The 27,067-nt window shown below is 49.4% G+C and overlaps 1 protein-coding gene across 5 annotated transcripts in view; it reads right to left on the bottom strand.

The window, feature by feature from the left end:
• Positions 1 to 27,067, bottom strand: part of Trak1 (trafficking kinesin protein 1) — a 108,988-nt gene that overhangs the window by 62,326 nt on the left and 19,595 nt on the right. For 4 of the 5 annotated variants that reach the window (XM_059268926.1, XM_059268927.1, XM_059268920.1 and 1 more), the window contains exon 2: positions 14,519 to 14,713. Coding sequence is in view for 3 of the 5 variants with exons in the window: in XM_059268927.1 (XP_059124910.1) it covers positions 14,519 to 14,713 (195 nt within the window). In the remaining 2 variants the exon portion in view is untranslated. Of the gene's footprint in view, positions 1 to 14,518; positions 14,714 to 26,507; positions 26,617 to 27,067 lie in introns of those variants that run through there. The other variant, XM_059268925.1, reaches the window with a different exon arrangement.

Below are 27,067 nucleotides of genomic sequence, written 5' to 3'. Positions count from 1 at the left end.
AAGCATATTTTTTTTCTTAGCACTCAGGGAATTCTTTACGGAAGACTGTCCTTGGCATTCCAGAACGTTCTGCAGCACCCTGACCCTGACCTACTAGACGTCATAGCTCCATGCTCTGATCTCCAGATCTGACTATCAAAAATGTATCCACTTCTTTTCCCACAACAACAGCAAATGCTTCTGCATGGAAATTCTGAAATTGTAAATGTTTAATACTCAACTCTGAGAGATTCTGTGAATACGTTTAATAATTTTTATTTTTAAATCTCTAGAGAGACTGGACAGGTGCCTTAATACATAAGAGGCTTGCTGGTCTTGCAGAAGACCTGGGTTTGGTCCCAGTTCCCACACAAGCAGCTCACAATCGCCTACAACTCCAGCCCCAGGGTATCTGTCTGATGCCATCTTGTGGCCTCCATGGGCACTTGCACACATGTGATGTACATAAACTCACACAGGCACATACACATAAATAAAAATAATTTTAATATGGACAGTAAGAACAAAAATGGGTAGAACTGGGAAATCACCATGGCATACTTATACTATCTGTTCTTGGCATCATGCTTGGTTCCAGACCCCACGGATGCCAACCTCCGCCATGCTCCAGTTAAACACTACAGCAGTACATATGTGGCACACCCTCACCCTTCCCTCAAATAAATAAAAAACTTCTTACAAAAGATGACAGGCCTCATAATTAAATGAACCATTAACAAACTCACAAAAAATTGACAAAATCGCCTCATTCTGTCAGCTTGGGAAGCTTCGATAGAAACTGAAAAGGGGGTAGTTTGGTAAAGGCTTAAGGGGTGCCAGACAGTGGTGGCACACACCTTTAATCTCAGCACTTGGGAGGCAGAGGCAGGCAGATCTCTGAGTTCAAGGCCAGCCTGGTCTACAGAGTGAGTTCCAGGACAGCCAGAGCTACACAGAGAAACCCTGTCTCAGAAAACCAAGAAAAAACAGAGGGTGTGGGGGGACAACTCAGCGAGGAATAAAGCATTTCCTGCATAAGCGTGAGGACCTGAGTTCAGATCCCCACAGCGCCCGGCGGTTTGTTTTGTTTTTAAAGCTAGAAATGGCCCCTAAGCCTAGAACAGCAGTACTGAGGAGTGGAGATGAGGGGGTCACTGGGTGCTCACTAAATAGCTCGTCTCTAGTCTGTCTCAAATGGCAAGTTCCAGGTTCAAAGAGAGACCCTGTCCCCAAAAATAAAATGGAGAGCAAGAGGAGAAGGCGTCTAGTGTGGATCTCTGGACTCACAGGAATGCAAAGGCTGACACAGTTGCACACGTGTGCACCCACATGCATGTGCGTACAAATAAACAGAAAATGAGAAACAAGGAAACGAAGCTCCTTAGGGCACTGTAGAAATCTTCAATGAAGCTACAAACCCTTTCAATTACAGCTGGGCACATGGCCCTTACAGTGCTATGAACTTCATTAATATTTATCTATGCCCCATCACATGTACAAGCAAAAGCTAACAGGTGGGTGGATGGCAGTGTTATTGCACAGATAGGAGCCTGGGCGTATGGAGTCAGGTGGAGGTTTGGTTTAGGCATCTTGATCAATGTCTCTGACCTTGCTAGAAACACCAGAGATGTCTGCTAAGTGGAAGTGATGCCAGTACCTGCTACAGGGATGGGGCGGGGCTTGAACTGATGGATATCAGCATGGGTTTAGGACAAGGTAAGCTAGCAAGAAATGCTGGTTGTGAGCATCCTCATCACTAACTCTTTATAAAAAGGAAATGACCCAGCATGAGCAATTAAGAGTACAGATCCCCAGCTATAATTAGGGAAAGGAGGTAGAAGTACCATTCATGTGCATCTGCAGCATGCACACACGCGCGCGCGCGCGCGCGCACACACACACACACACACACGCACACGCACACGCACACGCTGCAGCAGCAGAGCAGAAGTCATGAGCTGCCTGGGAGCAGTGAACACTAAGCAGCAAAGCAAGGTGGTTTTGGCCACAACTTGCCTCAGCCCAAAGACTGCACACATGCATTTCAATGTTTAAAGACTGGGAAAGCGGTGCTGGGGAGATGGCCCTGAGGTTAAGGCACCTGCTGTGCAGATACGAGGACAGAGCTTGGGTTCCCAGCACTAGGTGAGAGTCAGGCAGGTGGAGTGGCCCACCTGTAACCCCAGTACTCTGAAGGTGGAGAAAGGGGACCCTCAGAGAAAGCTGGATGTCTAGACGAGCCAAACAGACCAACTCCAGGTTCAGTGAAAGACCCTGTCTTAGTTAGGGTTTCTATTGCTACAAAGAGTCACCATGACCACAGCAACTCTTATAAGGAAAACATTTCATTGGTGGCTTACATTTCAGAGGTTTAGTCCATTATCATCACGGTGTGACATGGCGGCATGCAGGCAGACATGATGCTGGAGAAGGAGCTCAGACTTCTACATCCTGATCCACAGGCAACAGGAAGTGGTCTGTGTCACTGGGAGTAGCTTGAGCAAAGGAGACCTCAAAGCATGCATGCACACACACAGTGGCACACTTCCTTCAACAAGACCACACCTACTCCAACAAAGCTATATCTCCTAATAGTGCCACTCCTTATGAGCTTGGGGCGGGGGGGGGGGGGGGGGGAGACACAATTACATTCAAACTGCCACAGACCCTGATTCAATAACAAAGTGAAGATTAAGGAAGACAATCAGTGTCAACCTCTGGTCTCCACATGTGTGCACACACATATGCATGTGCACCTATACACATGTGCCCACACATGTTAACATACCATACCACAGAGAACAAGAACATACAAAATGCACAAGCACACACATGCATGCACACACACAGGTGTGTGTGTGTGTGTGTGTGTGTGTTTATGTATGAACAAACCAGAATGCATCAGTGAGCACAAGCAAAGGGCCCCCAATGGGCTCTGAAGGAGGAAATGATCCATCCATATCTCTGCAAGGATGATTAAAAGATTAATGCACAGCACAGGGGCTGGAGGGATGGCCCAGGGCTAAAGAGCACTTGTTGATCTTGTAGAGGACCCAGATCAGTTCCCAGTACCCACACGATGGTTCAAAACAATCTGTAATTCTAGTTCCAGAGACCCCAACACCCCCTCTGACCTCCCCGGGCATCAGATACACACAAGGTGCACAGACAAAACAAAACACTCACTATAATAGATAAATCTAAAATAAAATCTGGAAGTGGGACTTTCTACCGCACATCATCCTCAGACCTCGCAGGTCATCTGCTCTCCCACTGTGCGCACAAGGACAAGGGGCTCAGATGACAAGCACCACCTGCCCAGGATCCACAGCAAACACTCAGAGCGGCCATTATAGACAAGCCTGCCCGCTCCCTCATCAGTGACGCAGAGAACACCGGAGTGGGGGTGGGGGTGTGACTGCAAATGCAATTTGAAAGAAAAAAGAGCTGTGTGAAAAAAGATGAAAAACTCAAGTTAGCAGCTCATGGAAAACAAACAGAAGCAGGTGTTGTTGGGGACACTTGTGACCCCAGTACTCACACCACAGAGGCAGGGGTATCACTGCAAGCTCCAGGCCAGCCTGGTCTACATAGTGAAAAGAATGCTCCACCCAGGGCTACACAGAGAAACCCTGTTGGTAGGGGTAGACAGGGATCTGTGCTCTATTAGTGAGTGACATCTGCAGCCCTTTTGTATTTTTATTTTGAGACAAAGTCTCACTAAGTTGCGAAGGCTGGCCTTGAACTTACTATGTAGACCAGGCTGGTCTCAAATTCTGATCCTCTTGTCTCAGCCTCACAAGTTGATTGGGTTACAGGTCTGTCCCACCAACCCTGGGTCAGTGTGACTTCTTTATTGCATGTGTATGTATATATAGTGTGTGTGCATGTTCACAGGTGTGCGTGGGTACATTTACATATGTGTCCAAGTGCATGTGGAAGCCAGAAGCTACATCAGGTGTCTTACTCGGTCACTCTCCATCTCATATATATTGGCAGGGGTCCTCGTTAAAACCAGAACTGGTGATTCTGCTAGCCTAGCCAGCCAGCTTGCTCCAGGGACCCCCGGTTTCCACCTGCTGAGAACTGGGGCCTGTACAGCTGCCTGGCATTGTATTTGGGTTCTGAGAGTCTTGATTTAGATCCTCATGGGTGAGCAGGAAGCATGGCACCCCAGCCACCTCCCACATCCTTGCTGTGACTTCTTGATATTAAAAAGAAACACTGCTTCCAGCTTTGCCATAGTGTGGCCTGGCAAGGACACCCCTCCCCTGCAACAGCGCACGGGACACCTCTCCCCTGCAACAGCGCAAGGGACACTCCAGGACCCTCTGGGTCAGGGAACACTCAGGCTCCCTGCAGAGCTGTTGACTCCACAGCCTGGAGGAGCAGGGAAGGATCATGATGGGTCTGTAAGCGCACGTTCTGAAGAAGCAAAGGCCACTCCCAAAGGTCTCAGGAAGAGAATGGACAAAGCCGGCTTAGAAGAGCTGGACCACATTGTGACAATTTAAATACTGTAGGGGAAATACAGCTAATTGTTTTTAAAGGGAACAGGTGGCGTCAGTGTAAGCCATGACACCACAGTGAATATCCATAAAAAGGCAAGCAGGGAGCACGCCAACTGATCCACACAGGACAGAAGACTAACAGGGAGCTATTTTAATCCATCTTAGGAAGTCGGGTAGGTGTACCTCACTGCTCTATCCCTGCCACCCCACCTTCTGGAAGACTGCTCAATGCATCTCTGCGCGGGGTGGCTATGAATATACCAGCCGGATATGGATGAGGACAAGGTACCAGGAACAGAAAAGCTTGGCATTGTGGGTGTAAATGACACCTAGACAGGAGGAGGGTCAGACCCAGGGCAGCAAGATGATGGATTACCCAGAAGGCTCCGGAGGAGAGCAGACTGCCCCACAAGGGGTTGAGTGGGGGTAAATTCTTGAGGTCAAAGTGTAAAGGACCCAGTCAACAGCTACAACAAGACACCAACAGATCTATATGTGGATCCCAGGACGGTGGATCCGGAAGTTGGGATAATGGGTTATATCACAGCATTCAGCTGTGTCCTGTGTCCCTTCAGAGAACAGCAGATTGCGGGCTGAAGACCTGTGTAAAGATTTCCCCCTGGGCCATCAAGACAGTCCGGTGGGTAAAAGCACCTGCCACTTAGCCTGACAGCCCGAGTTCAATCCGTGGGACACACATGGCGGAGGGAGAGGACCGATTCTCACTGGTGTCCTCTGACCTCCACGTGTGTGCTGTAGCACACATGCACCCCCACCCTACCCCCCAGAGAGAGAAAAACAGAGAAAATGTAATTTAAAAGGAAAAAATTACCATTGGAAGCTATAGGTCTAAGTTAAGATGACATCATCCTAAATTAAAGGGGACCAAATCCAATGGTCGGTGTCCTTCAAAGTCACAGGACAGACTGGAGCCCAGGGTGACAGGGGCAGTGGAATGGTATGAGGTCTTCCTCAGAGCACCCTGGACTCTGGCAGGCTCCTGACCTTCAGAACCGGAAGTGACCGAATGTCTACTGCTCAAGGGCACCCACCAGCTGTGTGACATCTGTCCCCAGCACTGGAGAGCTAATGTAACTACTGGGAGAAAGAGACTTCTTTATTAGCTGTAGAGACTCCTGAGGGAAAAATGGGCTGGGCTGGGTGATAACTCAGTTTGTAATGTGAGGACCTGGATTGATCCCCAAAATCTGTGCTTACAGAGCAGGGTGTGTGGGCTGGAGAGAGGCTCCCAGAGGGTCTGGGTTCAATTCCCTGCACTCACATGGTGACTCACAATAGTCTGTGACTCCAGTTCCAGGGGATCTGATGACCTCTTCTGGCCTCTAAGGGTACCAAGTACTCACATGGTGCATAGATATACAACACCCAAATACATAAAACAATGTTTTTAAGCCAGGTGCTGTGGCTTGCACTTGTAACCCTAGTCCTGGGGAGATGGACATAGGCAGATCCCTGAGGCTCACTGGCCAGCTAGCCTAGTATAATTTGGTGAGTTCCAGGCCAATGAGAGACCCTGTCTCAAACAAAAATGTGAATGAAGAATGATGACTGAAGTTGTCTTCTCAGCCTCCCTGACACTCCACAGGTGCAGCAGCACACATGTAAACACACACACACACACACACACACACACACACACACACACACACACACAATATTACTGGAAAAGAGAGAAAACATGCATCACCAAATGAGGAAGGATACTCAGAATGCCATGCTTAACCCTAAGTACCAGGAGCCCATTGTAGATACTCGCAGGCTGCCAAGCCCCGTCTGAAACACGTTCCCAGGCTCTAGACCCTTAAACAGCACTACCACCTTTGCCCATACCCAGATGGAGCCAGGAGGCTTGAGGCAGAAGACAGGGAGAGCCTGACCAGAGAGGACTCACTCAGCATAACAGTCCAGCTTTCTCACTCCAGTCTTCAGTGCTGAAAATGTCACTGCCAGCCCGTGAGACCTCACGGCAGAAGGCAGGCTGCAAGGAACAGCTTGCTGTCAACTACTCCTTTTAATCCAGGCACAGGCCACCCCACCACCACCCGGGAAGGCAGGGGTGGAAGCCGCCATTCGCCTCCATTTGTAGAAGCACCCCCAAGCAGAGAGAGGACAAAGCCCAGTGCATAGGGCTCTGGGCAGCTGTCATTAACACCAGCCTCCTCGCTGGAAGCGCAGGGGGAGAGAGTGTATCTTGGCATCAGGAAGAAGCCTGAGCTGGCTGAATCCCCCACCTGTCAGCACAGAAGGTCTGGGGGGAAATCTCATGCCCATGACCAGCATGGCTCACAGCTAATGCCATCACCTCAAAACACACATAAACCACAGCCTCAAAAGACCCCAGCTCCTGCTCCTGCCCAGACCCCGCTCCTGCCCAGACCCCGCTCCTGCCCAGACCCCGCTCCTCCCCAACAGTGGCAGCCTGGGAGAGAGGAAGTGACAGCTGAGCTGTCTTGTTGGTTTCCCGCCCAAGCTGGGTCCAGCTCTGTCTCAAACTCGCAGAATTAACACGAGAAGAAAAAAATCTGCACAGAACAGCCTGCCAACCATGTTGTTCTTGAGCAGAAAAAGATATTATTGGAATCTGATTTGATCAAAAAAGATGAAAGGCTCCAGATGGCAGATGTGGGACCACGAGTGTGGGCTGCTTTCCAGAAACTGCCCAGGAGGCCGAGGGCAGCCAGGCATTCTCACACGTAGCAGCTTTCAATCACCTCCCGATAGACAATTCCATTCCTCCAACACCAGTGCCCAGGCCCACAGCCAGGTGGAGCGGCTCACGTGTGGAATGTGGTGGTGGCAGGGCCACACTGCCCCCCCTTCATTCCCACAGCTGCCCCCATCTGAACCAGCTAATATGGAGGAATGTGGGACCAGGGCCGAGGCCTTGCTGATGGGAGGAGTTTACAAGGTGGGGGCACAGGTCTTGGACACCCCCTCACCCCCCACCCCACCCCACCCCACCCCCGGTCTTTACCCATGAGCAAAATGGCAGGAAGGGCTCTCTGCTCGCATCGTGGAAACTCAGGGCCATACTAAGGAAGGTACTGTCATGGGTGCGTTTTGGCAAATCCCTCTGGCAACTCGATCCCCTGTCGATCCTCCACAGACTCTCACCCACCTTCTTGTCTGTCCTTCCTTCCATCCTGTCCAGCTCGACCTGGGTAAGATCAGCCTCTTCACTGACCCTCCCCAGATGTGTATGTACATGCACGTGTGAGTACACACTTGTGTGTACATGCATTCTTGGTTAGCTGTACACACACACACATCCTGAAATGACCAGTCACACTCCCAGACTGTCTTTACCCTCTCGGAGCATCCCTTCCTGGATATTGGTTACCTGTACAAACAACAGTAAAGCGAAGATTTCCTTCCTCAGACACCTCATAAGAAATCTTAGGGTATGCTCAGACTCCTGAAAAATCTGAGTCTGGTGGTTGGGAACAAACTGCTCATATACACTGTACTGCTGGCCCTGACATCTGGAAGCAAGAGTATCTACGGCAGGGCAGGAGGAGAAGAGGAGGAGGAGAAAACCCTGGACTTTATTAAGCAATGTGCTAACTTAACAAATAAATAACTCACATTCAGCCTTTAAAAAAGCTGTCAGGGGAACTGAAAAATCTAAGTATGAAATGCACATTTGTGCCAGGCATGGTGGCACAGGCCTGGAATCCCAGCTCAGGGGAGGCTGAGGTTCATGGCCAGCCTGGGCTACAGTGGGTTCAAGGAGCAGAAAGGTTCTGAGGAGGCACACAGAGTATGTGTGGGAGGAGATGTGGAGGAGTGAGGGGAGGAAGAGGAAAGGGGAAGATGAGGAGGGGAGGAGGCAAGGGGGAGAGAAAGGGGGGGAGGGGATGACAACAGGAGGTGGGGGAGGGGGAGGTCACTGCTGCAAATGATTTAACTGCATAATCGATTAAACTCCAGTGGGAACGAACACTTTGAATAAGGCTCTTCATATTTAATCAGCACCCTGGTACCCTACCAGTAGGAGCTCTCTTGAGGAGAGGCCCCTCTGTAGGTGAGATCAGCCAGGAAAAGAGTTCTTGAAGCAGGGCAGAAGTGTGTTCCCACATCCGGCCAGCACAGGGCTGGATGCTGCCCCCAACCTGCCAGGAAGAGCAGGGCAGTTCAGTCAGGGTGTTAGAGCATCAACCCACATAGAGGACAGAATGTCCCAGAGAGGAGACCATTGTCCTTACTACCCCCACCACAAACCAGCACACGCCACAGTACCGGGCGAGGACATGGAGATCTAAACAGCAGAGATGTGTTCACCTCCTTAGTCAGAAAACCTCGGCAGACTCTCAAGCACTAGAAGGCCTGCTGTGCCTGCCCTACCCTGAACACACTGGCTGGTTGGATTACCTCACAGTGAAAGCAAACACTGGGCCAATGCTCTGAAACCTGTTTGCTTGGGGACCTGCTCTTTCCCGTCACCTCAGAGGCAGGGTGGTCAGCAGACCCCAGGTGTGACACAGAGAATTCCTTCTTGGATCAATGCGTGTTAACCATAAGAGGCCAGGGAAGAGCGACCCACAGGAGCATGTCCACCTAACAACACACATGATGACCTTTCCCCTTGTGCCTGCTGACTGGTCTACCACACACGGGACACCAGCAGACCACACGAGGCAGCTGGACATCACAGAGCAATGACATGAAACTGTGTCTGGCTATGTATCCCATGTTATGGAAAATGAACTCTGTTGAATACATAGTTTATAAATAAATAAGTTTTGAACATATCCTAGCACCAAGGTCTCGAGGAACTGAGCTCTGTCTTTTGTGTTTTATCAGGTGAGTGTTAGCCTTGGGTTTCTCTCCCCTTTCAGCTGCTATCAGAGTGGGCAGGACATGACAAGGTGACCCATGTTTGAATATCAGCACCCTTTTTGCTGTGTCTCTTTGGGGAACCTTCCTAACTTCTCTGGTTCCTAGGATTCTCAGCTATGAAACAGGGATGGCAGGAGTGAGGATGAGAAGGCCCTGCACACAGGAAGTGCTAAGCATGAACCGTTCTTATTTCCTGTTTGGCCATCTGACCTCACATACCCCATACTTATGTGCATGTACTTTGGAAGTCTTACTCTCTGCATTTCTCAGATTCGTCATAAGTTAGCCGGGGAAGTGCTGGAGGACTCTGAAAAGGTCGATGTGGAGGAAAGTCACTCCGAAAGGAAGATGTGGAAACTTGCCTTCTCATCAGCCAAAGGGGCACCAAGTCTTAGCCCAAACACGACAGCCAGGGAGAGTCTACTCTGGTTGCACGGTAAGATGTAACTACCCACTTCTGGTTTCTCACCTTAGGGAGTCCTGTACCCCCAACTCCACTGGCAACAGAGGACACCGCCCTACACAATGTCGATAGTGGACCTAGGAGGGAACAGGAGGACACTCACAGTGGCCTGACACCCGTGATTCACTGTGCTGAGTCACGTATCGCCTGGGTTACGGATGTGTAAACAGACACACAAACCCACACAGGGCCGGGACGATAGCTCAGTCGATAAAGTACCTTATCGGTTGTTTTTTTACTCTTTGCTCTTTGGGGGGGCCCGCCACCCAGGTCCCAAATAAATCACACATGGAGGCTTATTCTTACTTATGAATGCCCGGCCTTAGCTCGGCTTGTTTCTTGCCAGCTTTTCTTGACCTAAACTATCCTGTCTACCTTTTGCCTCTGGGCTTTAACCTTTCTCTATTTCTGTATATCTTTTCTTTCCTTCTTGTTCTATGTCTGGCTGTTCTATGTCCCCTTCTTTTCTTGTTCCGCCATCCTTCTCTCCTCAGATTTCTCCTCTTATTTATTCTCTCTGCCTGGCAGCCCCACCAATCCTTTCTCCTGCCTAACTATTGGCCCTTTGTTAGACCAATCAGGTATTTTAGACAGACAAAGTAACACAGCTTCACAGAGTTAAACAAATGCAACATAAAAGAATGCAACACATCTTTGCTTCATTAAACAAATGTTCCACAGCATAAACAACTGTAAAACATCTTTAACTAATAGTCTACAACTGTGCAATCCCTGACACCCACGTAAAAAGCCAGGCATGTTGGAACACACCTGCAACCCCAGCTCTGTGAAAGAGGAGAGAGGAGGACCTCTGGGGCTCCCTGGCCAGAGAGTCAAGCTGAGTTAGTGATCTCCAAGTGCAGTGAGAGAGCCTGTCTCAAAACACAAGGTGAGCTGGGCATGGTGGCGCACACCTTTAATCCTAGCACTTTGGAGGCAAAGGCAGGTAATCTCTGTGAGTTCCAGGCCAGCAAGGGACACATAGTGTCTGATTTAGGGTTCTGTTGCTGTGAAGAGACACCATGACCACAACAACTCTTATAAAGGAAAACATTTAATTGGGGCTGGCTTACAGTTCAGAGGTTTAGTCCATTATCATCACAGCTGGAAGCTTCTGAGACCTCAAAGCCCACCCCCAGTGACACACTTCCTCTAACAAAGCCACAGTTACACCAACATGGGCACTCATCCTAATGGTGCCACTCCCTATGGGCCTATGGGGGCCATTTTCATTCAAACCACCACACATAGTGAGACCCAAACAAACATATGTGAGAGATAGATAGACGAAGATAATGACAACCTCTGGCCTCTACATGCACATACATGTATGCATATATGCATATGAACATACGGATACCACAAAAAAAAAAAAAAAAAAAAAAAAAAAAAAAAAAGTAAGGTCAGGCATGGTGGTACATACCTTTAACCCCAGGACTCAGGGGGCAGAGAGAAGTTGATCTCTGAGTTCTGGGCCAGCCAGTGCTACATAGTAAAACTCTTTCTTGAGAATAAACAAACAAATAAAAAACCAGGACACCAGACAGAGTAGGGCCCCTAACTTGTGCCTTCTACACATCACCTGCACGTATGTCTGTGCAAAGAGAAACAGCTGTGTCTGCGTAGTTACTAAAACCCAAGGAGAGTCAAAGCCATAACATAAGAGCTACCTAATAAACACATTGAATGAGGAGGTCCACTGCACTGGAAACAATACCCAGCATCTTCAACCCAGTGATGGCCAGAGAGGCACGTTTCAGTGTCTGCCGCTCAGCAAACAAGCAGCTCTGACCTCCACTGGTAACAAAGCTGCATATTCTGCTGCTCACACCCAGCCTTGTCTGCCAGTCTGACTATGGAGGATAATGTTATATTTCAGTCTGAAGTTAATGGAAATAACTAAATTCACAAAATTCTAAATTCTCTTTACAGACCATTTGGGGGTCCTAGGACTTCAGTTTAAGTCCTACATTTCAAAGTCAATGCAAAAAAAGGATTTATTTTATTTTTAATTATATAATTAAATAATTATATGTGTTTGTGTATTTGTGGGTGTGTGCACTTGTGAGTGCAATGCCTGCAGAGTCCAGAAGAGGGCACCCAATCCTGTGGAGCAGCTGTGAGTTGCTTGATGTGGGTGCTGGACTGCACTCAGGTCCTCTGCAAGAGAAGTAAGTGCTCTTAACTGCTAAGCCATCTCTCCAGATAGATCAAGACAGCTAACCAGCCACTTGGCTCTGAGCACAGAATCCACAGGAAGAACAAATCAACGAGACTTTGCCACACCTAGCCGTAAGCACTTGTAAGACCTGCTCCGTGCTCATTCCGGCCTCTCCAGTTGTGTTATATGCTGCAGACCCACTGGTGATTCTAACAGGGTTTCTTACACATATAACTGAAAATAAACGAGAGAGGCATCCCTGTTTGCGTCTCCTGATAAAAAGACCTTAGGAGCTGTGGGCTGGTGCTAGAGCAAAGCAGCCTCGCCTGCCTGCAACGGATCAATTCTGTGACAGTCCTGTAAAATGGTCGCGTGCATCCATGAATGATGCTCTAAGTACACTGCACATGTCCATGGCCAATCGCTGTGTGAAGAGGAACAGGAGTCTCCCATGGCAGAGACAACAGTGAGGCTCTGACAGAAGAGCAAGGGACACAACAGACTTTCTCAAAAATAATTCTACTGTGGACTTGCACAGTAGAAAAAAACATACAAAACCTACAAGAGAAGTGACTTGGCTTCCCACACACAATCCCACATCCCTTGCTGGTGTGAATGCCCTGGCTAAACAAAACTGACTCATGAAGAACTCTGACCCACTGTGAGGCACATGAGACATTCTAGGCATGGGATTATTCTATTTTTTGTTCTTATTGACACTGGCTATCAGTAGTGCTCAAAAAGATACTGTGTGGATTGCATCGAGGATAAACTCACAGGTCAATCCAAACAAAATTCCTTTCTTATTGGTATTTAATACAGAGAACCTGAGAACAGTCCTGAACACACCCTAAAGCAGAGGCCTTCAGTGCTAATGTGTTTATTATAAATGATCTTGGAAAGTGGAGGGACTGGTCTAGGCTAGTGAAAACTGCAGAAAGCTCAATGATGTACCACAAGCTGGTTCTCAGTGACATTACCACCAGAGAAGCGGGATTGTCTTTAAAAGAGGGTGGCATGATGACATACAGGTATAATAATGAGAAACAGATATGCAAATGACAAAGGAGATATTAATTTCGTCTTCAGATTTTTTAAATTATGTGTATATGTGTATATCTGTGTGTAGGCATATGGATGAGTGCAGTGCTCACATACGCCGGAAGAGAGAGAGCATCAGGTTTCCTGAAGCTGGAGTTACAGATGGATGTGAGCTGCCCAACACGGGTGCTGGGAACTGAGCTTTGGTCTCCTAGAAGAGCAGCCCCCTCTCCTAACTGCTCAGCCATCTCTCCAGACCCAGAACATGTGGCTTTCTAAAGAACAGAACTACAGGGATGGAGGCTAGCTCGAAGGTAGAGCACTTGCCCCACATGTTGGAGGCTCTGGATTTATCTTTCTGTGGGGGAAAATAAAGCAGCATTTATTGCTTGGTGTGGAAGTGCCCTCCTATACTCTCAGCATTTGGAGGCTGAGGCAGGAGGATCACCACATTTGAGGCCAGCCTAGACTACATAGGCCATCTTGGGCTACCTAGTGAGACTCTGTCCAAAAAAAACAAAAAAAAAAAAAAGAAGAAGAATTATTATAAAAAGGCATCCCTTTAAAGTCTGGATGCATTGAGAACTGGTTGCTTAGTGCCTAGCATGTACAAGACCCTTGGTTCAAATGCCAGCATTAAAAGAATAAAAAAGAAGAGAGAAGGGGAGAGGAAGAAGGAATGAAAAGCAGCTGTCACTTGAATAAGCATTAGTAACATTAAATATTAACTTTTAAAATCACAATCCTCTGTCAGCAGCACCAGGTCATCACACTGCGTTCTCACTCCCCCCCTCCCCCCTCCCTCCCTTCCTCCCTCCTTCCTACATCTCTGAGTCCTCCTTAAATAGCAGCTCTGCCACCCAGTGGCATAACTTTATGCTGCAATGGTTTGACTCCTGGAATTCCAGCTTAGCCAGTCAACCTTGGTCCGTGTCTTGCTATGTCTATATGGGAGGAAGCTGCCTAGATTTCCTGTGACTTTTGCTTTTAAATACAGACAGACTCACTCCCCATGGAGTTAAAAAAGGGAAATGATGGGGCTGGAGAGATGACTCAGCTGTTAAGAGCATTAGTTGCTCTTACAGAGGATGCAGGTTCAATTCCCAGCACCCACATGGTGGTTCACGACCATCTGTAACTCCAGTACTAGAGCATCCAACGCCCTCTTCTGGCCTTCTCAGGCACTGCATGCAACATGATGCATATGCTGACAGAAACACACACACACATAAAATAATGCACAATAAATATAACAAATAATTTAAAAAAAAACCAGAAAAGAAGGGAGATGAGAATAGTTTTAAGTTATTCTGCGTGGTTCCCCTCTACTCATCCAGATCAAGAAGACCCCTCCTAACATGGCTAGCCCACTCCTGAGGCCACATCCCCCTTGGCCACCCTTCTACAGATGCCACGGTGACTCATGGCAGGCCTGACTGGGGCCCTAGCAAGGAAGGACTGGTCACCACACTGCTGCGCCCATAGAAGGGGCCAGCTACTTACGGAAGTATTTCAGCGTCTCTTCAATCTGCTCGGTTGTGAGGTCGATGTTGGCATCTGGGGAAAGGAGAGGTGTATGCAGCCAGTCATCGTGGTCGTAACCGTAGATGGTGTCAGCTCTTAGCTTGTAATGGGGCAGCTGCTCCTCCAGCAGGCTAATGATCTCAACTTCTGGAAGGTTGGTGCTGTTGCACACGTCTAGAGAGAAGAAGATGGAGGCGTAAGTGTGGCCTTAGGGAGCTAAGACACTACCACTCGTGTCTTGTTACCCACCTGCAAGAGGCAAAACCCAAGCAAGGACATATCAGGGATCCTTTCTAATTTGAAATCTACTCTCAAGACCTAGAATTGTTGAGGTGGAGATGTCTAAGGGCAAAGGGTGCAGGTAGACACTGAGCATAGCTTAGAACACTGCACATCCCAGTATGGGGTCTTAGTCAGGGTTACTGTTGCTGTGATCAAACACCATGATCAGACACAGCTTGGGGAGAAGGGTATCTATCTCTCACAGTTCCATATAACAGTTCATTATCAAAAGCAGTCAGGGCAGGAACCTGGAGGCAGGAGCTGATGCAGAGGCCATGGAGGGGAGCTGCTTACAGTCTTGCCTCCCATGGCTTTCTCAGCCTGCTTTCTTGTAGAACCCAGGACCAGCAGCCCAGGGATGATCCCCACCCACCAATCACTAAAGAAAATGCTCTACAGACCTGTCTACAACCCAATCTTATAGAGGCATTTTCTTAATTGAGGTTCCTTCCTCTCAGATGACTTCAGTTTGTGTCAAGTTGACGTAAAACTAGCCAGTACATATAGTGACTGTGATTGACAGCCACTAAGTATAGATTTCAAAATAACAAGTAGAGAGGATTTTGAAGGATCCCAACACCATGAAATAAGAGATGCATGTTTAAAGTAACAGATAAATCAATAGTGTGACTGGATACTATAAACTATATGCATGTACTAAACTGTAGCACTGTACCCATAAACATGCATAATTATTATGAGTCAACAAAGACTTATAATTTTGTTTTGTTTGCTTTCTTTTTTTTGAAACAGGGTAGCTGTGGTTGTCCTGGAACTTGCTCTGTAGCCCAGGCTGGCCTCAAATTCACAGAGATCTGCCTGCCTCTGCCTCCTGAGTGCTGGGATTAAAGGCGTGCGCCACTAGCAGAGACTGGTATTTTAACCTTAGAACTCTGTGTGTTGACTACTTTCCATAGTAGCACCTACTGTTGAGTGCCTACGTCTGAGAAGGGAACCGACATTTTCAAGCTTTCGCCTTCCAAGTCTTACATCCATTGTTGTTGTTGTTGTTGTTATTGTTGTTGTTGTTTTTGCTGTCTTCTCTCAAGCATTCGCTCTGGAGCCAACCCAGTCACCATTTAACCAAAGTACCCAATCGCTTCCTGTTGCACTTACCATATGTGCCCTCCCCTCACCTAGAATCTAGCCTATATTTAACTTATTGATCCATCTATCCACTCCATCTAGTCATCCATCCATCCATTCTTCCTTCCTTCCATTCTTCCATCCATTCTCTCTTCCTTCTACTCTTCCATCCATCCTTTTTCCTTCCATTCATCATCCATCCATTCATTCTTCCTTCCCTCTATCCTTCATTCCACCCACCTATCCTTCCTTCCATTCTCCCATCCATCCATCTATACATACATCTATCTATCCATCCATTATTCCTTCATTCTATCCATCAATTCATCCTTCCATCTGTCCACCCATCCATTATTCCTTCCATCAATCCATCCACCCAGCCAGCCAGCCAGCCATGTTTTGAATACCAGAGGCATAGGGGACACAGGAGGGCACAACCATCAGTGCTGGCCTCACCACAGCCCCCTCCTGTGTCCACCATCCTCCCAGGCACAGCTGGAGCATAACTCCTCCCTGTATTCACAGTGCCTTGTCAGAACTATTACTCTGTGAGTAGGTTCTGTCTTCTGAGTACTGTGGCACACAACTCATCTGGCTGTGTGATGGCAATCTTTCACACACAGGTCCTCGATTTGCCCATGAACCCCACAGCTCCAGGTCCACTGTGCTCAGGTGGGAGTGTAGCAAAGCCTGGAATGGTATGGTGGGTAGTTTTCCTGCTGCTCTGACCAAACCCCTGATAAGAGCCAAACTATGGAGGAAGGGCTGACTTTGGCTCACAGTTTGAGGGGACACAGTCCACTGTGGCAGGCAGGGCCCAGTGACAAGAGCACAAAGTGGCTGGTGGCACTGCAGCCCTGTCAGGAAACAGAGATGTAAGAACACTGGAGCGAGGCTGGCGTTCTGCTTTCCTCTCAGTGCAGGAGACCAGTGGACGGACTGGTGCCGCCCACATCCAGGGCTGGTCTTCCCACTTCAGTGAGACCTCTCTGGAAACAACCTCCAGACATACCTGGAGGTGTGTTTCCATGGTCAACTGACGGTGAACCTCCCACACACAGCCCACCTGTAGCACAAATGCTAATTGATCTTAATAATAAAAACCCAGAGTCAGATATCGGCATGAAAGCTGAAAGATCAGAGAAGCAGAGCAGCCAGCTGTTGTAGAATATTATTTTAAGGTGTGTTACTTTTGTTTATGCTCTGGAATATATGTTTAATGACGAAAAGATGTGCTTGATTAAATAAAATTCACCTGAGGCCAGGAGGCTGCGTCAGCAACTGGCTGACAGGAAGTGGTAAGGAGGAGCCAGGTTTATAAGGAGGGCGAGGAGACGCACAAGGGCTTTTTGGAGGACGAGAGCAAGGAGAAGAAGTGAGCTACTTGCTATTCAGCCTCTAAAGAGCAGAATTCCACCTTAACCTTGGAATCTTGAGTTCTTTAAAGGGACAGAGGTTTAGTTAAGTTCCCTTTGTAGCTTTGAAAGAGTCGGTGCCTGAGGGAACAGATTTCCCTCCAGCTACGGCCAGCCAAACCGCTGCGGGCAGCAAGCAGCTGAGCTGCAGTTGCTGGTTCGGACAACAGTGGTTGAAAAGGCATCAACAATTTCTTAAGACAACAGCCAGCCACTAGAAAAACCTCTTACCTCTAGGAATCCTCAGACTGAAAGGGCCCGAGCTCCTGTATCCACTCTGCCTTATCACTTCTCTCTCAGCCCAGCCATATCACTTCGTATTTCCTCCTCCCAAGTGCTGGGATCAAAGGTGTGTGTCACCACTGCCTAGCCTCTAGTGGCTAGCTCCATCTGTTAGAGCACCAACAAAATATAACCCCATTCCACCCAAGCAGTCTTTTTAATTAAGCGGTAGTTCAGCTGTGCGACACATGGAATGAGGACACAGACCATAGTGCCCTGCAGACTCTTCTACCCGGGGTTACTCACAAGGACAGATAATGACGGGATCAACATGATGGAATTCTGGCATCAGCCATGAGCTCAGCCCTATCAGCGGGGCCACACCAGTAAACTGCCCTGGGAGCAGCAGGGGTCTTGTCAACCCGGAACCAGCTGTTCTCCATGTGGACAGGGAGGGCAATGAACTCTGGGTTCTGCACTAAGAATCAGTCTTCAGCTGGGAAAAACCAATCAGAAGGTTAGCAAACACTCTGAGTGGACACTCAAGGAATGTGGGAACCTGGAAAAGGTGAAGACGAGGCCCGGTCACCTTCTGATGTGCTCCAGGTGGGAAGGGCAGGGGAGGGGACACTCTGGAATATGAAACCACATGGGGAAGTGGAGATGCTGAGGGGGTGCTGCTAAAACAGAGAAGCCCAATTAAAGGGGAACAGCCAAGCCCTGACCACATGCTCAGAAGAAATGATTGATTGGCACCAGTGACTAGGAGGGGAGGCCACATGAGAACACCAGCTAGGCTGGGCCTCCCCTCCTCCCCCTGGAGCAGCCAAGGCAAGATGGAAGAAGGCAGTGACGTGGTGGGGACACAGGTCCTGTACAGGTCAGGCTAAGCCAAATCCTGCTCCTCTGTTCCTGATGAGGTGGCCCTACAGCACCCTCAAAGTGTATTAAATCACTTAGGAAGACACATCTGTGAACTGTCCCTCTCGGGGTGGGCCTGGCTGTCCACGCCCACCCCGAGATTCCCCACAGCCTGCAAGGCCTCGCTCAGTTCAGTCTGTAAATCTCACTGCAGAACACTCCCATGCAGGAAGCCAGCACGGTTTCTCAAAGTGCTTAGAGAAGAATTAATGATTGGAAGGTAAGGCAACGGGGACTTGATGGTGCTTTAGGGCTACGTTTCAGCCCTGCAGAGGGGGAATGTCTGCATCTGGGCGCAGGGGCTTCTCTGCCTAACATGAGAAGGGGCATGCCCAGCATATTCGGCATCTCAACTAGCAAAGCCTAGACCAGACCTGCTGTGTCCCAAAGAAAGGTCTGGAGAACAGAAGCCATGACCGCCCTCAGAAAGTGACAGCCCAATGTCCTCAAGACAGGGACCTCCCCTTCCTGCTCAGCTCCCAGGGAAACACTGTCCACACAGGCCCACAGTGAGTGACTCCCTCTCCTCACCAGGAGGTGAGAAGTCCACTGCCACTCGGGGAGACTCCTCCCAGCTACTGCATGGCCACCATATGAGAAGGGGACCTGGGATCGAGATGGCTGCTGCCAGTCAGTGGCATCTTTTGGCTAAGCCAGCTCTGACCAAACCAGCCCCTGTCTGTCTGCGGGAGAGTGGGCAGCCTGTCTGTCTGCGGGAGAGTGGGCAGGAGACCGACACATTCCCTCAGGAACACCCAACATGACAGGCTGCCATCCTCTGGTGTCTCCATGTTGTTTGACAGTGGGGAAGAGAACAGAGCCAGGGGTGGGTGGAGAGTGGAGATCCCTTCTAAGAATAGCATGTCACTTATGAGCTGTCGGCTGCTCAGCCACCGGGACTTGGCCTGTCCTTCCAGGACTGGGCCAAAATGCATTTTCAAACATCAGGGTATTTGATCTTTTTGTAACGTGGCCAACCATCTAGACATAAGCAAGGTTTCAGTTGCCTTCAAAACACAGAAAAGTAAACAGGAAGGTCATGTGTAGGCAGCCAGGATCTCTCCTTGGCCTCAGGCTCTGTGGAATTTCTATGAGAATGGGCATGAGTGTGCTGGCTGGCTGGAGAAGACACACCAAGGCCTGAGGGTGGGTAAATGTAGCATAAAGAACTACCAAGAATCCCAGGATTGAGGCTCGGGGGATGGCTCAGTCAGCAAACTGCTTGCCATACATGCATGAGGAAACGCTAGGTCAATTGACAGGAACCACATAAAAAAGTTGGGGTGTCGTGGTGTACACTTGTCATCCCAGCTCTGGGGAGGCAGGGACAGGTGGGTCCCTGAGGCTTGCTAGCCAGCAGCCCAGCCTGCTTGGTGATCTCTAGGCCAGTGAGAAACTCCGCCTCAACAAACAAGGTGTCCAAAGAATGACACCCAGGGTTGTTCTCCGGCCTCCACACACATTTCACACACACACACACACACACACACACACATGCACAAAGGGACACAGAATCCACAGGAATGTTGCCAACACTCGAAACCCACATCCAGGTATTTGCAGCCTATCCCACCTGGAAAGTGATGACAAGGTTCTATTTGCTCAGCTTCATAGGTGAAGAAGCTGAGATTCCCAGGAGCACAGATGACCTTGTTAGTCACAGTCATGTGACTAAGCAGGTGGCGGCGGACCCTGTCTGAGAAGCCGCAGCAGCTAAAGCAGCAGCTAACATGAGATCCTTCTGCCACCGCAGCCCATCTCTGGAAGCATGCATGTGAAACTTGGGATTTCCCATGACATCACACCAGGAGATGGGTAGAGGAGGCTCCCCACGTGGGCCACGGACGAGACTCTTGAGCTGTGTCCCTGCCATCTGCCCAGGTGCAGGCGCTAGGCATCTTTAGCCACACAGGCAATGCCAGGGCATGGTCACAGCAGCCCTGAGTGCCTGGACAAGGTGAGGTGAGCACACACGGCACCTTCCATGTAGGCTTGAGAGAGAAGCACATGAAGGCCTGTGTAGCATGAATCCTAATTAATCTTAACAATAAAACCCCCGAGTCAGATATCGAGCGTGAAAGCTGAAAGATCAGAGAAGCAGAGCAGCAGCCACCAGAGAGAGACTTCAGGCTGAAAGGGGGCAAGATCCTGTCTCCAGAACCCTGAATCAGACTGAATGCAATGAGTTCCTGTCTCCTCCTGCCTTATATTCCTCTCTCTGCTCAGCCATATCCCTCCTGTCTCCACCTCCCTAGTGCTGGGATTAAAGGTGTGTGCCACCACCAGCCTCTGTTTCCCTTTGAGACTGGATCAATCTCATGTAGACCAGGGTGGCCTTGAACTCACAGAGATCCAGATGGATCTCTGCCTCCCAAGTGCTGGGATTAAAGGTGTGTGCCACCACTGCCTGGCCTCTATGGCTAATTAGTGGCTTAGCCCCGCACTCTGATCTTCAGGCAAGCTTTATTTGTTAGATCGCAAACAAAATATCACCATAGGCCTGCCTTAAGGGTCACAATCCATGACGGCTTTGCCTCTGATGAAGCACCCAAGCCCACACCTGAACCACTCTGCCCAGCTCAGCCACTGCTGTTTTTTCTACCTTCTCTTCAGGTAAGACACGCCAACCTCTTGCCATTCTTCAGGGCTCCCCACCCCACCCCAACACACACACACACACACACACACACACACACACACACACACACACACCCTTTTTTTAACCAGCTATTTTAGACACCTCTAGAATGTTCACTGCCCATACCACTGTACCCTAAAATGTCACTCAAATGCCAGCTTGTGTTTGTGAAGTCTCGCCTGACCAGTTCCTCCAGGCTCCCACAGTGCTCAGCATATACACAATTACACAAGATGCCAGGCAGGACTTTCTCCACATCTCCTCCCCCCAGCCAAGGCTACTCAGGAGAAAGGACTCCAATCACAGCCTCAAACCAAGCCCTGAGGATGTCGCTTCAAAACTCAAAGTGCTTGGAAATGTTCAAATAAACAAAGGGAAGCCAGTGTAGCCGGGTGCCATGCCTCATCATTCACCCCATCCACCAGGATGAAGTGCCAGCTCCAGCATGTAGGAGGTGCAGCTGTCACTGAGGAGGTCATCTCATGTCCCCAGCTCTCTGTCTAGTAGGAAAGAGTGTCGCAGGGCGGTGGAAGTACCAGGTCCTGGGGAAATGCCGACATTAGGCCTGCCATGGAAGTCTACTCCCATGATCTCTCAAGATTCCCCCAAGCCCTAAGGTCTGGAATGACCCACCTTCTAAGACAAGGGAACCCCTCAGAGCTTCCTGGGAGGAAGGAAAGGGTGCAGGGCACTCCAGGAATCTCAGTCTACAGAGGTGGCTCTCTCCATTCCCAGAGACTTAGACAGAATCCACACCCTCAGAGGGGGCTTCAAGGAGGCCCCTCCACCCGAGGATTTGCTCTGTGCTGAGGTGACCCACCAGGTGCCTCTTTCTTACAGCAGAGACAACAGCTCTAAATTAGCGTTCAGGTTTAAAACTCAGAGAAACTTAGAAGCCAGCTGGGCGTAGTGGCTCACACATTTAATCCCAGCACTCGGGAGGCAGAGGCAGGTGGATCTCTATGAGTTCGAGGACAGCCAGAGCTGTTACACATAGAAACCCTGTCTCGAAAAACCAAAACAAAACAAAAGTCAGGTTCTCTGGGAGGGGGAGCTCCTTTTCTGCAGAGCACATAACTACTCTGAGGTGGCCACCCACAGATGGAGAAGGCATGCATCCCCTGGTTTTTGGGGCTGCTGCTTCTGTGCCATGCAGGAACTGAGGGGTTCTGGGCCCTGTTGGGGGCAAAGCACACAAACACTCCTGCAGATCCGCAGGCAAGGGTAAACATCAGGGAAGGAAGGGATAAAAGAGGGCAAACGGGGAAGGCAGAAAACAGGAACAGAGGGGCAGGAAGAGGAAGTCCTCGAGGACAAAGGGGAAGAAGCAGTACCACACTGCCACCTGCTGGACAGCCAGCCTATAGCAAGGCTTCAAGACTACAGTCTGGAGGCTTCACAAACAAAACAAAACAAAACAAAACAACAACAAAAACCAAAACCAAATATATGACCAGCTTCAACCACTTATATGTGTTCACTCAAAAGACTCCAAGTCAGCACACCCCAGAGATCTTTGCACATCAGTGTTGACTGCAGCACCATTCACAATAGCTGAGTTGTGGGACCAGCCTAGGTGCCCAGCACCAGAGGACTGGATACAGAAAGTGCGCTTTCTATGCACAATGGAGCACTTTTCAGCCATAAGGAAGGATGAAGTCCTGCCATCTGCAGGAAAATGGATGCAACTGGAGAGTATCACACTGAACAAATTAAGGGAGTCTCAGAGAGGCAAATGCCCTGCATTTTCTCACATTTTTAGCTCCTAGATTTTATACAGATCCATAATATTGGAGAGGTACAGGTAACAGAAAAGCTAAAATAGAACTGTCCAGACCCTAGACTGTAAGGGACAAAGCTGGTGGATGGAAGTGGAGAGAGGCTGAGAAAGGGTGGGTAGAGGGGGTACAGGGTGAACATGCTCAAAGAACACTCTGAAAACAGCCTTGTGTAACCCTGTATCGGTGGGTAAACAGTCTAGAGAAAGGGGCTCCAGCGCTGTTCTGCCCACACTGTACCTTGTAACCCCATCCAAACTCCATCTTCATCCATCTGGACTCAGTTTCTCTATCTGTAGAACTATAGCATGAGGAAGTCACTCTCTGTCCACCAGAAATGATTCTGAACAGCTACAGAAAGGCCATAGGAGTTACAGAGCCTCCTCTGGGGAACCCACCACCCACAGCCCTTCTCTGTCCTCCAAATGCTGCTTTCTGAGACTCAGGATCTGAATTTTTCACACAAAATTCTCTGACTTCTTTAATTTTTAAACTCACATTTATTTATTGGGGGACATACATGCCACAGTGCACAGGTGTGGAAATCAGTTCTCCCCTCTACCACATGGGTTATGGTGACCAAACTCCGGTCTTCAAGCTTACTCAGCTGGTGGATCCACTGAGCCATCTCACCGGCCCTCAGGTCCCTTGATTTCTAACTGCTAGACTAATTTAGAAGTTTTAAGCACTCAAGGGCTAAATTAAACAAGTCTGTGTGCAGGGATTGCCTACCCTGCACATCACTGCAGGCCTCAGGGGTGTGTTATGGCTACATTAACAGTGACAAGTAAGGGCCACTCATCAAATAGGACCAAACTGCAAGCTCCCGTCTGTCTCTGACCTTTCCTCCCATCCCTCCCCATTCCATTGCTAACCCATCAAATCTGCCTGCGCCCATAATGGTGAGGAATGGGCCAGCCTGGCCCCAGGTCCACTCCCAGGAGGAGCTGGATGGAAACAGCTGCCCTCTCTGTGGCCTGTCACCCTGGGCAGCGACTGTTACCAACCCACTGTGCCAAAGCCTCACAGGCCCCTCATCTCCTCTGCCACTTGTCTCCGCACAGGCCTGGAAACCACTGGACTTTCTTGGCACTAAAAGATGAAAGGACACAGACCCAAAGACACACACCCACCACACAGTGCAGGAACTGCATGTGACTGCAATCAGTATCTGATGACCTAGATCATTCTCATCTCAGGATCCTCTGCAAACTTGCCTAAGCGTCTCTGGAGAACTGTCTCAATCACTTATTTCTGCCTGTTTTGAAGACAGACCTCCTCTATGCAGCATACTGCAGGGTAGCCTGGAACATCCCCCGTCCCCGGCTCTGGAGTCGTGGGACCACACACTGAGGCCACTGGCACTTACCTTCTATAGCACAGATGCTGTGACTCCACAGATTACAGGGGACCATCAGAGTCATCTACTATCTTAACTACTTCAGCCAGTGACACCAAACAGCCCAGAGAGGCTGTGATACCACACAGCAAAACAGCAGCCAAACATGGGCCTTGAGCATAGCTTTCTAGACACCGGCTCCTGAGCTGTCTCTGCAGCTTCTAGAACCTGCTAATCCAGAACATCTGCAAGGCTCTGCTGGACTTGTAGCCAGGGCACAAAGCACTGGCTCTAACGGACCCAGAGTGCAGGAGACCTGGAAGCACGTGTTATAGGCTATGAAACAAGAGTGGACAGAGGGGACAGCGAGGCCTCAGAGTCCCAGGGTGCTGGGTGAGCTGCGGGCTGAGCAGCTACCAGACAGAAGGCAGGACTCAGTGTCTGAGGCACTCCATGCTCTCAGCAGCCAGGAGGGTCTCCAGAGCACAAGGCAGACAAACATGTAGGAACCCGAAAGCAAAGGCCAACAAAGCTGAGCTGCAGAGAAACTAATGACGCTGGAGAATTCTCTAGAATGGTTGCAGCCTAAACACCTGAAGAACTCAGTATCCAAAAAACCAACAGTGGCCTTAGTTCAGGTGCATGGATCTGCCCACCATTCCCAACACACACACACACACACACACACACACACACACACACACACACACACACACACAGAGGCCCTCACACAGGCCTAAGATACGTACCCTTGTCAAGCAGCTGAGCTGAGACTGTCCACCCACTCAGTCACATTTAGAAACAGGGTTTCCAGTGTGAGGCTAAAGGTCGACCTTGGGCAACTGATGTGGTGTGGTCCACGTGAGCATGCTGGTTTGTTGCGCAACAGAGCAGGCAGGAAGAACAGAGCAAAGGGAAGGAGGAGGGACCTGCTGAGAAGCTGCCTCCAAAATGCCCAAAGCAAAGCAGATGGTCTCATGCTGGTGACGTCGTGGCTTACTGTGGGCAAGCATGCCCTGGAAGGCCCACACATCAATGCAATCGGCTATTGATACACTTCCCTGGATGCAATCCTGTTGCTAGGTGATGCATGGTGCATGGCTGTTTATAGGTGGTGAAAATGTACAACCACCAGGCAGTGGTGGGTATGCAGGAGTTTAAACGCACTAATGGCACAGAATTAAGGACCGAGGCTGTAGATCAATGGTAGCGTGCTTGCCTAGCATGCATGAGGTCTTTGGTTCAAACCCCAGAACTGCCAATTTAAGGGGGTGGGGTGGGAAGGGTACAGAATGATATGCTTTAAAAGTGTTCATTCACAAACATGTATTTTAACACAATTTGTCAAAAAGTAGCCTTGTTCAAAGATGATAATGAAACACTAATACATACAAATAGAATGGCTAGAATCCAATGGCAAATACTGGTGGGGAGACCTCAGGCTCAGGGGCAAAAAGAAGACAGGGGATCCCAGAGCAAGTGAGACTAGCTGCATCAGTGAGCTCTGGGTTTGATTGAGAGACCTGCCTCAATAAAGGTGGAAGATCAATAGAAGTTGATTCCTTACATCAACCTTGGGCCTCCACATGAATGTACACACATTTAAGTGCACCCATACACACGTGTGCCCACACATAAAAGCATGCATATACACACAAATACACTACAACACACATACACAAATATGCATTAAAATTCTCTCTCTCTCTCTCTCTCTCTCTCTCTCTCTCTCTCTCTCTCTCTCACACACACACACACACACACACACACACACACACACACACACACACGAAAACAGGAGGGAATAATGCCAGGAGCTGGAAAGGACATGAAGAAGTTACACATGGCACTAGAAGGGGAGATAATGATGGCTTTGACAGCAGCATGCCGATAATCGACTTAAACCTTCACTGAAGTCTACACTCCAGATCGGTGGCTCATGATAAACAGACCTCAGTTCAGCTGTGTGGGTCTGACTTTGTCCAGCGAGCCTAGCTCTGTCCAATTATGAGACAGTCTGAAATCAAAACTAAAGGTGATTCCACTGACACGGAATGAAGCCCCGCTCCCCGGCTCTCTCCCACTGGCTCACGGGGCCCCTTCCGACCCAGGCATGCAGGGTCGCTCCCAATGCTACAAGCCAGCCACAGCCAATCTCAGCCCGGGTCCCTGGATTTAGTTCAGGCTTCCATTGCCCAGAGACAACATTAGATCCCACATAGCACAGGTTTGATCCCCACAATGCACCCCTCAACTTCAGATACCTGCCGCAAGCCCAGAGTCGTACCCGTGCTTCTAGCCGAGGGCCGATGAGTCTGGGTTCCCACAGTCCACTTTGTGGGTTCAATTAAATCTGCCTGAATGGCTCACAGACCTCACAGGAACGCACCTCAGCTTATGACAGACAGATGAGGCTAGTATAGAGCCATCTCAGTGGTGGGCTCAACCTCTTCTTCGGTGCCACCTGGAACCTCAGATCCTCAGCTACCAGGAAGTGAGGAAAACATCAAAAAAGCATGGCCAGCCGTGTGGAAACGTGGACAGGACAGTAGATCAGTGAAGACCGGCCACACCGGTCTGCTAGGACTCCTCAGCCTTTCCTCTCTGAGGGTGAGGGCAGTCCCTTATGAAACAGGGTGTCCCTTCTACTGTCCAACAGGTACAGGATGGAGAGGCTTTGCTCACAGGCCAGGCAAGATGTGGGGGTTGGGGGAACCTGGAGAAGGTAAGGGCACTCGCTGCCAAGCCTGTACCTGAATCCAATCCCACACTGTGGAAACAGAACCCTGGCTCCTTCCAACTGTCCTCTGACCTCCACCACAGGCATGGCACACATGTGCACATGCA

This window comes from Peromyscus eremicus, chromosome 7, assembly GCF_949786415.1.
Source record: "Peromyscus eremicus chromosome 7, PerEre_H2_v1, whole genome shotgun sequence".
NCBI lineage: Eukaryota > Metazoa > Chordata > Mammalia > Rodentia > Cricetidae > Peromyscus > Peromyscus eremicus.
The sequence above is the reverse complement of the archived record's forward strand: the minus strand, read 5'-3'. Positions and strand labels throughout refer to the sequence as shown.